Consider the following 12,568-nt stretch of genomic DNA (forward strand, 5'->3'; position numbering starts at 1 on the left):
CTTTATTTCCACTTCCCAACTGCCATGTCACTGGAACACAGGGAAAGGAAGGCACTCACTAGGAATTTCACCAACACTTATTTAAAGCAACTGGAAATACTCCCAAAAAGGACAGGAAAATGGTGAAATCTTATTTCATTACTCAAAATCTGCGATTTTTAATTCTCCTTTTGTACCTTTATGTTTGTTTTCTCTGAAAAATGTAAATAAATCATACAAAAATCTAGGTATCTTCACCAGAGACTTACAAAACAGTCAACAGAACACACACACACACACACACACAGAGAATGCCACTTCTTGATAAATCTTAACTTACAGTATTTTTATTCACTGTACTACACTTTCCAGGTTTTGTGGGTGGGATTAGAGCTCACTTTGGTTCAGATTTGGATATTCAATACCACAGGACACAACTGAAGGCTGGCACATAAAACCTGTGCAGTGAGCATCTGCCAACTGTGGAGACAACCATAAATCTGGCTTTTCCTGATTTTTGAATATTTCAGCCTCACAGTTCCAACAGCACTGGGTGGGATCCAATTTGCCTAATTTGGCTGAAACTGTAAGCAGTTGGGCCCAAGGGAGTAATGCAGTCCATGCAGAATCAGCACCTTAATGCTCCACAGATTGAAAAAAGAGAGGACACCCTTGAAGCCCTGTCACCCACTACCTCTGACACCTGCCAAAGAGAGCAGCAACAAAACAAAAAGGCACAGTTCCAGTATGAGTTTGTTGATCAGAGCTCTCAAATGGGATGTGAAATGACATGACTGGAACACACTGCTCCTCCAGTGAAGGGGAATGACCTAAAGATCAGCCTCTCCCCATCTCTGGCCTCAAAGCTGAGGCACAGCCTGAGCACAAGAGCATCGTTAGTGGGACTGATTCTGATGTTATTAACGAGTTGTGTGGTTCCCCCTGCTCCCACACACTAATTTTAATCCCTTGCTGTACAGCTTGCAGAATGAAAGGTCTCATTAAGTGCCCTGCTTTACACTCCCAATTAAGAGCAGCTCCCGCCCACCGCAGATGGCAGAACGAGCAGCACGTCCAGCCACAAACACTTCTGGGCACAGGCTCCTGATCTGGTCAAGACTCTTGAAGATGAAGAATATTTAAAACCAAACAAAGGTCACAGCATCCTTAAAACAGTCAAGCATCAAGGAGAAAATAGTGATTTGACATATCAAGCCCGAGCTGAGAAGCCTGAAATGCAGTGATTTGCAGAGGGCAGAGCAGTCGCTGCAGTGAATGGGAGCAGTCATGCATGTGCAGCACAAACGTGTGCCAGCCTTGGTTTAACAGCCTGGTAATTGTGCTTTGGGTGAGCTGCATGAATAAACCCTGCCTGTTGACAGTGATTAAAGTAACATTTTGTTATCTTTACAAAATGCTCTGTACTTTTCCAGAAGATCACTTGAGGATTTAAACTTTTTTTTTTAACAATACTGTGGCTTCCAACTCAGATTCAAGAAAATCATTAAAATTTCAAATTCCATGGGTGACAGAGGGAACCATGTTTCTTCTCCTTCTCCATGAACTTTTATATCTGTTGCATTTTTTAAAATTACATTTTTTAAAAAATTACATCTTTAGTAAGGCAAACAACGTGTTTGGATATTACCAAATTAGAAAAAAGGTTCCCAGTCTCATCCTGTCAAGAAAATCAAAGGCATCTGGTCCTCACAAAAATCTTTTTTACACATTTGTAACATACAAGACAGCAATGTCTTTGAGTTTTACATTGAGAAAACCTAATTCGACAACAGAGCCGTTGTTTCTGTCAGATTTTTAAAATTTTTTACCTGAGTTCTACACTCCTTATCTGTGACAGTTGCCTCTGTGCAGAAAGCTCAGGATATCTATGTATACATGTATGAATTCTGTACATTCTGTTGTTCTTGCCTACACACAACATGATGCATCTGACTGAGAGCAGTGGTTAAGCAAAAGATGTTAAAATGTTGCAGGAATGACACTGAGATAGCAAAATGTAAAAAATCATGTTTCCCTGGTTTTTTATCCCCCTCTCTGCTGTAGGCCTGGTTTATGATGCAGTGTTACTGCTTAAACTGTTCTCTTGCCTTCTTTTCATACATCACTGCTGCTGCCTTAACACTTTACCACACAGAAGTTATTGTCCTAGTTTATCCAAGAGGACAAGTGAAATTTATGGAGCAAAGCAGAATCATGGATAGAGAATGACAGCTCTGGAAAGTTCTGCACCTGATTTCCATGACAACGGAGACCCAAATACCTCAGAGCACCCCAAAACAAAGAGCAGTGACTTTTAAAGAACTGGATTCAGAAATACCTCACTATAAGGTGAAAAAGAAAGGGAAAGAGAAAATAAATGGGATTGTGTGAAGAGCAAGGAGACAAGAACCTCTGATTTTCATTTTATAACAGCACTGGGATTCAGGGCACTGCAGGTACAGGCAGCTGTCAGCATTGCCTATCAGTCCCAATGACCTTCCAAAACCTTCTATTCTGAGCCATTTGTAATGATTTCTCCAAATTTAGTTAGAAGTTAACAAATATTCCTCTGGCATTTCAAGCTCCTTGCTTTATAGAAGCATTTCCCTGAAGCAGAAATAAGAGGGCACTGCAGGCTTGCCAGGTGTTGAACAGGAAAGTGATGAAGTTCAGGGAATTATTTTGGAACTTATCATGGGAAACAGAAATCTCCTGTGTTTAAAACCAGTATGAAGGAAGTTCCTTGCTGCTAAAGGAAAAGAGAACATCGTTTTGTTGTACAAGATCCCCTGGCAGTACTACACTAAAAACTCACCAAATTCAGACATTTTAGGCTGAATCCAGCATATCACACAAATCACTTAAACTAGAATGTGAAGTCCAAGGAAGCACTGCAGGAGAAGTGTCTTTTCAGAAGTCAACTTCATCATAGATCAATACAAAAATTGGATCACACAGTAAAAAAAAAAAAAAAAATTTACCTAAGACAAGAATGTTTTGTGCACAATTGTGCTTTCTGGAGTTAGGGTAACCATTTTAGTCCTAACTCCCTCAAAATACCCCCAAGCGGTTTTATTGTGAGCTTGTTGATGTAAAAGCAGATTAAAACCATTTACCTGAATAAAATCAGAATTTAATGTTTAATTTATAGAAACTTTGACTATTATGCAGTTTTAGTAATCCAGAAGATATTTTAAACCCAAGAAAATAACCTAAAAATGTGAGTGGGAAAAGCATTTGATGGTTTGTAGTGAAATTGTCGCTCACACTTAAAAATAAAAATAAAGAAATTCATGAGTTTAATCAAGTGTGAATGAACTGTAAGAAGCCAGTGGAACAACAGTCAATTTTATCTGAGTTAGGACAATTATCACTTGCAGAATCACCTCGGTTTTGGAACATATTCCTCACCACTTCTCAAGCAGAAAGATGCCATGGGCTTTGTGCCCTTTCTGCCTTATACATGCAACCTTTAGTTTTTCCATTTTTCTGTTTCTGCAGTAATATGCTACCCACACAAACAAACCCAGAGTTCTCTAAATTCAGCAAAATCAGCAAAAGATTTTGAGCAGAAGAACAAAACATACCTGCTGATAGAAAAAATTTAGAGTTGGTTTGTCCTCAGTGAACTGGTTTAGAAATCCTTTTGGCAAATACCGAATTCTCAATTCATATCTGAAAAGCAAGAAAAAGTGACTTTTGAGCAGAATTAAAATTGAGATTTCCTCACAACATTCTTAAAAATACAAATAAACTCAAAATAAGCTTAGAAAACTAATGAAAAACTTCCTTTTTGATTACTCAAGAGAACTAAACTGGAATTTATGTGTAACAGACATTTCACAGAGATATTTACAAAGGACCTTTGTAACAGAAGCAAACAGAGCCTTGCTGCCTTCTCAGAGCTTCAGAGAGGACCAAGCATCAAGACTTGGAGCAGATAAGCTCCAGATCCATGGGAAGGGAGGCCCCAGTTAGGTGACAACAGATGAGCTGCCACAAGCCCTGACATGACCCCTGGACACAGCTTTCATCTCTGCTTCTCACATGAGGGACTGAAAACGCTGATCCTGCTGCTCCAGGAGTGACAAACAGTGTCACTCACCAGGGAACCAAAGGAACAGGACCCTGCTCCTTCTCTGATCCGTGCTCCAATACTCACCCCCTGGATTTTCCATAGGTTTTGAAGGGATTTCTCTGTAAAAAGGTTCTCTGCTCCCTTATTCATCATCAAGACACATGCAAAAGCCAAACAGTTTTGAACCTGACAGTCATATTTTTAAAGGTAATTCTACACTAGAAGTGAGGGAAATTCAGAATGAGCCTTGACCCACAACCTACACCTAATTTGAATCACTTCTCAAACCTTAACTTCTGCTTTCAGCCCCTAAATTTAGTAATATTTCTTGTCATAAACTTCTGCTTTCAATCCCTAAGTTTAGTATTATTGCTTGTCCTGTGGTAACAGCCTATGGTGTTTGACACAGACTGTTTGCTTCTTCCTCTGACACATTCCTTCAATGAAAGTCTGATAATGAATATCTCCATCCCCTGGGCTGTGCCAACACAGCATATCCTACCACACACTCTTAACAGCACTTCCCAAAGTAAGTATATTTAATAATCTGCTCGTGATAAGAGCAAATATTACAACATTTCAATCAATTGGTTTCAGCAGGACAAGAAATACTTTTCAGCAAGTGATTTGGCTGCCTGTAATAAAGATTTATGTGGTGATTTGGTAAAAATCTACTAGGGGTAAGTGCTGCCTAGGATTCCACAGCAAGCAGAACTTGCAATATCCTTATTTACTTAGAATTAATTGAAAAAACACTGTCCTGTTAGAAACCATTAAAATAAGGAAAAAATTTGGAAACTGTAAATACACACACTGTATACAAACAAAGAATACTAGAATGATGCCTTGTTGTAGTATGACAATATATTTCCTAAGTCCTGTGCACAGAAAACATGTTGTTAAATCAAAGAGTGAAATGCAGGAGGCTGAGAACACCTGACAGGGAGTAGATTTACAGTGGATACAAGGGAGAAATATTTCACTCTAAATGTGGTGAGGCCCTGGCACAGGTTGCCCAGAAAAGCTGTGGCTGCCCCATCCCTGGAAGTGTTCAAGGCCAGGCTGGATGGGGCTTGGAGCAACCAGGGATAGTGGAAGGTGTCCCTGCCCTGTCACTGGGTTGGACTCAGTGATCCTTAAATGTCCTTCTCAGTCCAAACCATTCTGTGACACAGGACACAGACACAGATAAACAAAAAAAGACTCCAAGTCTTTAAAGACAAACTTTCACAGGTTACTCTCATATGTAAGGGAACATAGAATCACCTTCTATTGCTGATCAGCCTTTACATTTCATGATCCCCAGCAGATAACTGGTTATTCACTAAAATTTAGGTGTCAGCCGAATTGTACGTGCAGGTGTTTATGTGTCAGGGAGAGAAGGCGGCACAAGCACCCTGTCCAGAAAAGCAGAGCCTCTCCTGTTTTTTATTCTGCCATATCCACTAAAATCTACTGAACACAACTGCAGAGACTGACAGGGAATAAAACAAGTCTGTATAAAAGACTTCCTTCTTTTTAGGGACTCTATAATCCAGTGTGTTTTAGAATGACAGAATCATTAAGGTTGGAAAAGGTCTTTAAGACCTTCAAGTCCAACCATCAACCCAGCACCACCAGCATGTTCACCGCTAAACAGCATCCTCAAGTACCAAATCCACTTTCTTTGGAGCACTTGCAAGGATGGTTACTCCATTGCTTCCCTGGGCAGCCTGTTCCAGTGCTTGACAACCCTTTCCATTAAGAATTTTTTTCTAATATCCAACCTAAATCTCTCCTGGAGCACAAATATGGGGAGAAGCAGCTGAGGAAGCAAAGGAGGCTCAGGGGAGACCTCATCACTCTCTAAAACTCTCTACAGGAGAATGTAGCTAGGTAGGGGTCAGGTTCTTCTCCTAAGTAACAAGTAATAGGATGAGAAGAAACCATCCCAAGTTGCACCAGGAGAGGTTTAGACTGAATTATAGATCAGAAAACTAGATATTCAATATCAGAACAAATTTCTTCATGGGCTGTCAGAGATTGGAAGGGGCTGCTCAGGAAAGTGGTGGCATCACATCCCTGGAGGGATTTAAAGTAGGGGTGGCACTTGGGGACATGGTTTAGTAGTGGCCTTGGCAGAGCTGGGTTAACTGCAGGGCTTGATGACTTTAGAGGTGTCTTCCAGCCCAACTGATTCTGTCATTCTAGGATGCAGAACGCTATTACTCTCTGGGATTAATAAACAAAACAAAACAAAAACCAAAAAAGCAAACCACATAGGAAAATCCACCTCTCTCCTTTACAGGGACTTGTCCTCTTAACTGATCAGCCATTGAAGTGCTGCTTCTTGCAACAGGATCTCATGAGAAAATCAGGTAAGGCAAAGCAGCTCAGCTGGGCCAGTGACTGTGAGTGACCTTCATTAGCTATTTATAACCTCATCTCTGCCTGTGGGAATGAAGGAGCTGACTTCCAAAGGCCAACACAAGGATGGGCTCAATTTTCAACATCCTCTACTGGCTTTGAAATGCAGCCAACTGACAAGGATGACATGTCCCTTTCTCACAAACCAGGTCTGCTCTCAGAGCAAACATCTCAGCTGATGATCACTCCCCTTATGTGTGATAAATTATTCCTGGAAGATCACCACTCTGCTTCTGCAAGCACTACAGGGCAGCTGATGGAGCCAAAAGAAAAACGATGATCCAACTCTTAACAATTTGTGCCACTGAAAGAAATAACCTTGCCAATTCCAACCCTACTTCCAGCAGGTTCTGATTCAGTTCACATCAACAGCAAAGTAACCAGAACAGAGAAGATGAGAACCAAACGGGCAGACAGAGGGGAAGTCTTGTGTGAGTTTAATGAACTGAACCAGCTCACTGCAGCTCATAGAAGTATTAAGGCTCACAGAAGGAAAGGAAAAGAACTGGATAACTGGAAACCAGAGAAGAGAGAAGACAGAGTGCAGCAGGGAGAGGGACAGGTCTGTTATAGCAACTTGGTCAACTCATCAAACCATCCCAGAGGTGATCTGGCCTTGTACCTGTGCCAGGGCTTTTGCATCACAGCTACCAAAACTCAGAGTCCAGGACTGCTGAGCACTGGGGTGGCTCCTGCCTGTCAGAGCCACAGCATGGATGTCACCTGGTCACAGGGACCTGCTCCACAAACCCCAACAGAGCTAGGAGGTGTCTGCCCTGAGGGGAACAGGGTGCTCCAACACACATAACTTGATATGTGAACCTCCTGATATTCTTTCGTGTGACACAAAACACCAGCAAAAGGAACAGGGCTCTGGCACAGAGGGTTTTGACAGAGGCATGAAGGAGAGCAGCTGTGCCTGCTGCTCAAGGCTCAGTATTGACACCCACCCTCATCATTTTGTGTATCTGTGATTTAAAACCCCACATCCTGCTAACCCTGGCTCACCCAGCTGGGGGATGGATTTTACCCTGGTAACTTTTGTGTGCAACCTACTGACAATTCCTGTAACTTCTGGTATCTGGATTAGTCCAGAAGAATTCCAAGCTGTAATTTCTGAACACTGAATACACAAACCTTTAATTTGGATGATAAAAACAAAATAATCACGTGAGGTATTTGGTGGTTTACTAACACTATAGGAAGCTTTTAATTTAAGAACCATTCCAAGACTACCTCCCCTTTAGTAATCTAAATATTTCTACAAGTACTGTCATATGATCTTAGACACTTTGTGTTCTGGCATTACAAATATGACAGCAGCATTTTGATTATGCACAGCAAATCTCTCTGGGTTTAAAAGGTATGTCAGGCTGCATGTATTTGATAACATACTAAATGACACTTGGAAAGGTATTGAATAATTTACACCTTATCATAGCTCTTTCATGAGCATTTTACACAATTCCTTTCCACAAGCTTCAAAACAACATCTAACTTTGTTTTTAAAACCAATTAAATGTGTTCTGCAATGTGTACCATGCAAGTTGCATTGCCTTATAAAAATGGAATTGACACTGGTACACAAGGTAACAAATTTCCACAGCATAAATTATTCACATCTCACCCACCACTTGATAACACCACTAATCACAGAAAGGATTCAAGAATCTCCTCCTTTCTAAGGTGTGATTTCACAATATTATCAATGAAAGGGAAAATACCTGTGTAGATCACTGAAACAATAAAATATAACATGCATAAAAGAGAATATGCAACATTCTTGAAACACAGGTTTTAAATATTCCTAATTTCTTTGAATTTGTGGGATTTGTTAAAATTGGGACCCTAAAGAGAATTTACAAACTAAATATTGCCAAATGAGACATCTGCTAAAATATAATAACTCCACTTGTGAGAAATTATTGACTATTTACAATACTTTTGCAGAAGGTATGTGCATCCTTTAAAACAACCAGCAACTTCATCACAATTGTGGTTATGAGCATAAACCACAGAAATAGATGCACAACACCCCTGTGGAACAAGTAACCACATTAATCTATCCTTTGGTTTAATCTCTATTTGGTTTATTGGTATTTTACAACTCTGAGCTCCTCATTTCCTCTAGTAGACTACTGTGTCCTTCTGCAAATAAATTTTAGTTTCCTCTTGTCTTTCTACCAGGAAAGTGGAGAGAGTTTCCTTCCCTCCTGTCCTGAGTGGGTATCACAGCTTACCCTCCTAAAAAGCTAAAGAAACTTAGGTTATGGCACTTCTTTCAATCAACTAACCAGCAGCATGAAAAACCTCAGCAAATATGCTCAGGCTATGAAAAACCCCAAAATTCTGCAGTTATCTTTCTACTGTGCGTTGCTCCTGGTATAACTTCAGAAGATCACAGTCAGAAGGAAGGCAGATGTCACTTACTGCTCTGGGTCCCAATATAAGAAAGTTTTAACAACTGAGAGGTTTTCAAAAGCAGAGGGATAAAATTATTTCTGACTGCATTTCACTCTTTTCAAACCACATTTCTCCTGCTCAGTCTATAAATAAGTACAACCACTATTTAACAATATCCTTTTGGCTTTATTTAAATAACAAGATTCATCCTTTTAAAACTGCAGCCATGTGCTTATACCACAACTAGGAATACCATTCTTTTCCTAAAACTTTTAAGCATGACAAAACTTGCAGATTCCAGCACAAATGACTAGGAGATTTCTGTTCCTATTTAATGCTTCCTCTAAATCCTAGGTTTCTCTTCAGTTTGCAGGAAACCCCTTAAAACAACAAAAAACCCTTAAAGCAAACAAAACATTGTTCACAGCTTTTAGTGAGGAATTTGGTGAGTTTATTTCCCCCATTCTACCAGCTCTATTCCACTACAAGATCTTAGTAAACTAAACCACAGAGTATTTTTTAAAATAAGACAGGAAGACTTATATGACTGACATTGAACAGAGTTACATTCTTACTTCCATTCTTCTGGAGGGTGGGCTAGTTCAAATTTCTCTCTCACACTGGACACCCCCATGTCCAGGTGCAGCCAGTGAACCTCCTCAGACTGCAGGTGGCTGAGCCGTAACCCATAGCAGGCCACATTCTTCACTTTCTGACTGTCCACAATCTTCTGAATTATGCCCTAAAACAGAGAAATACACACTCCTTACAAGCTGTAAAATACAATAATTTTACATATATATATATTTTAATTTTAAATATTACCATGTAATACCCTACACAAAATACTAAGCAGCACATAGGTAGTGACTTTATTAAAAATACTAAACATATTTTATTGTAAGCCATTTTTTCTTTCACACAACCAATTATAATTGCTGAAGTTTTACCAGCAAGACTTCAGAAAACATCAATAAATATGTTCCATGCATTTTATCAGATTCAGGCCAGTAGTTCCTCTATGTAAAACAGAATAACATAAAAGCCAATATTTCAAAAGCAGGTTTGTGGATGAAAGCAAGATGCATTAGTTCAAAAAGCCCACCAGCAGTCTTTAAAAGTCACTCTCCATCAAGAACCAGAAAATCATCTTGGACTTTCATCCTCTTCAATGCCCCAACAGCCAGGATTTCATAGGTCACACCACAGCCCCTTGGGTTTCCTTCCCCCTCCTCCCTGACTTATTTGAGATTCAGCAGAGATCTCTTATAAAACCAGGCAAGAGACAATTATTTAGGAACATTCTCAAACACAACAAATGTTGTTTGCCCCGAGGTAAATTTCAGAGTTTAAAGATCTCTTGCCCAAGAAAGGAGTCTTTTACATAAACAGGCTTTGCTTCTGTGCCTGGAATGGTCTGGAAATTTCCTACTGAAAATGCTCATACAGGTGCACACACACAGAGATGCAGGCAGAGATGCACAAGGGATTCTTGCTCAGAATTCCAACAAAACCTCAGCACATAACCAGTGCAAGTTCTACAGGAGCCAGAGGTGATCTTCTGCAGTGAGTTAGGTGAAAGGGGTTTCTACAGGATGGTGCTGTCAGCCTGGAGAAAAGGAGGCTCAGGGGGGCATTAATGTTGTCAAGTCCCTGACAGGAAGGGGAAGCCAGGTGGGGCTCAGACTCTTCTCCCAGGGAAAATGGAAAAAGAATGAGAGGAAATGGCTCCAAGCTGCACCAAGGAAGGTTTAAATTGGGTATTAGGAACAATTTCTTCACTGAAAGAGTGAAAGCCTTGGAACTGGCTGGCCTGTGGAAGTGGTGGAGTCATCAGGCCTTGAAGTGTTCAAAAACCATGTGGATGTGGCACTTGAGGACACTGTTTAGTGGTGAACTTGGTGCTGGGCTCAGAGCTGGATCTGTGACCTAAGCAGTCTTTCCCAACCTAAATGACTCTGTGATCGCTTCCTAAAATTTATTGTTTTATACCCCAAAGAAAATGTTTAAAACCCTGATTCTGCAAATTAAGCAAGCAGAAAACTAACTGCAAAAAGAGAACTAAGGAAGCACTAAATAGAGGGGGAAGATGACACATGTAGGAGTGGAATCATGCTGTTGGTGAGATGATATCAAGCTGTTAAATCAGCTCACACATCTCTTCAAACTGCAACCTTTAAATAATCCCTCAGAAGCAACACAGTGCACAGAGAAATGTAAAACAAAATTCTTTCAAGCCTACAGGAAGGAAGCACAAGCCATGTTTAGTAAGCTCATGGAGACTGAGTAAGAAGAGGCTCCATCAAGCCCAACAGGACCCTGTGAACAAGAGCAGCAATGTGAGCACCCTCAGAAGCATCTTTTTGGTTCAGAGCCTGCAGTGCCCCAAATTTCCCTTATCTCCCAATTCTGGGGTTGGACCCAGGGCAAAGTGGAGGGTGAGCCCAGACCTGAAGGAAGATGGACAGCAGCAGAGCAAGCAGGAGGCTTGCAGAGGCTGGTATTGCGTGGGAGGGAAACTTCACCACACTGTGGGCAAATCCAAGCTCTCAAGCAGCTGGCAGCAGCACAGACTCACCAGCCACAGCCTGTCCCGACAGCCAGAAGGTGCCTGAGCTGCTGGGAACAAAGGTCTGAAGCAAAGAAGCAGCTCCCTGCAGGCTCCTCGGGAAAACAACTCAAGGAGGAAGCAGAGAGGCCACAGATGGGTGCCAGGGATGAGGCAACACGAGGCAAGCACAAGGGAACACTTCCCCCAAGTGCTCTCCTAACCCCAGCCTATTTTTATCCCAGTGGATTTCCCAAGCCAAGCATTGTTTCTGTCATTCATCAGCCTACAGTGAAACTCTTCCAATTACTCATCCTGTCTCCTCTTACAGCAATTCATTTTTTGCAACCTTCCCCAGCAATTCCAAAGGTCTGTTATCAGGTCAGTGAACAGGTTTTAAATGTGCATTTAATGTAAATTGTTTAAGTTTGTTTCTTGCCTGCATTTGAGGCTCTTTGTATCACGAACTACAAAGGAGAGCAGTTGCCTGTATCCCTGGAAACACTCACCACCACCAAGTACTCTCAGAAGAGACTGAGGCATATTTAACCTCTTCTTCACCCAAAAGACAAGCTCTGCTTAGTTAATAAAGCCTAACATTTTAGCATCTCATCCAAAGGGAATGGTGCCAGCTTCTCTCTATGCAAACAGAGGAAATTCACTCATTTTCATCCCTCCCTGCACCCTGCACAGAACATGCAGCATACAGCATTACATTTTTGAAATCCATCCCTCCCCCATCTCTGACACTGTCAGTTGATAATGAAAATGGAGGTATGTGTTCTCAGATGATAGTTATGCCTGCTGTGATAAGAAATGGTTTCGGAAAGGAAAAAATTATGGTAAAATTATCTATGACTATGAACTACTGAGACAACTGATGCATAAGGCTCAGCTGAAACCATTAGTGCTTACTCAGGAAAGAATCAAGATGGACATCTCAGACCCTCTCAGGATTTCAAAGGGACTTAAGAAGTCAGGTGTCCTAATTCCCACCAAAATCAAGCAAAATTTTAAGCCTTTTCTGTATCATCAATCAAATCTAAAGCCATCACAGAATCTAAAATCAAAAATAGACATATTTTCTGATTTATATAAGAAGGGTGAGGTATGGAGTGAGGTAGTTGTTGTCAGCCCAAGAAAATAATTAGCAA

General features: G+C 40.9%; 1 protein-coding gene across 3 annotated transcripts in view; it reads right to left on the reverse strand.

The window, feature by feature from the left end:
• Positions 1-12,568, reverse strand: part of PTK2 (protein tyrosine kinase 2) — a 129,512-nt gene that overhangs the window by 83,410 nt on the left and 33,534 nt on the right. For all 3 annotated transcript variants that reach the window (XM_059477578.1, XM_059477586.1, XM_059477570.1), the window contains exons 3-4: positions 9,442-9,608; positions 3,567-3,654 (exon numbers count right to left, since the gene is read on the reverse strand). In XM_059477578.1, the coding sequence (XP_059333561.1) occupies positions 3,567-3,654; positions 9,442-9,608 (255 nt within the window). The remainder of the gene's footprint in view (positions 1-3,566; positions 3,655-9,441; positions 9,609-12,568) is intronic.

The sequence above is a fragment of the Ammospiza nelsoni genome, chromosome 1 (assembly GCF_027579445.1).
Source record: "Ammospiza nelsoni isolate bAmmNel1 chromosome 1, bAmmNel1.pri, whole genome shotgun sequence".
Taxonomy (NCBI): Eukaryota; Metazoa; Chordata; class Aves; order Passeriformes; family Passerellidae; genus Ammospiza; species Ammospiza nelsoni.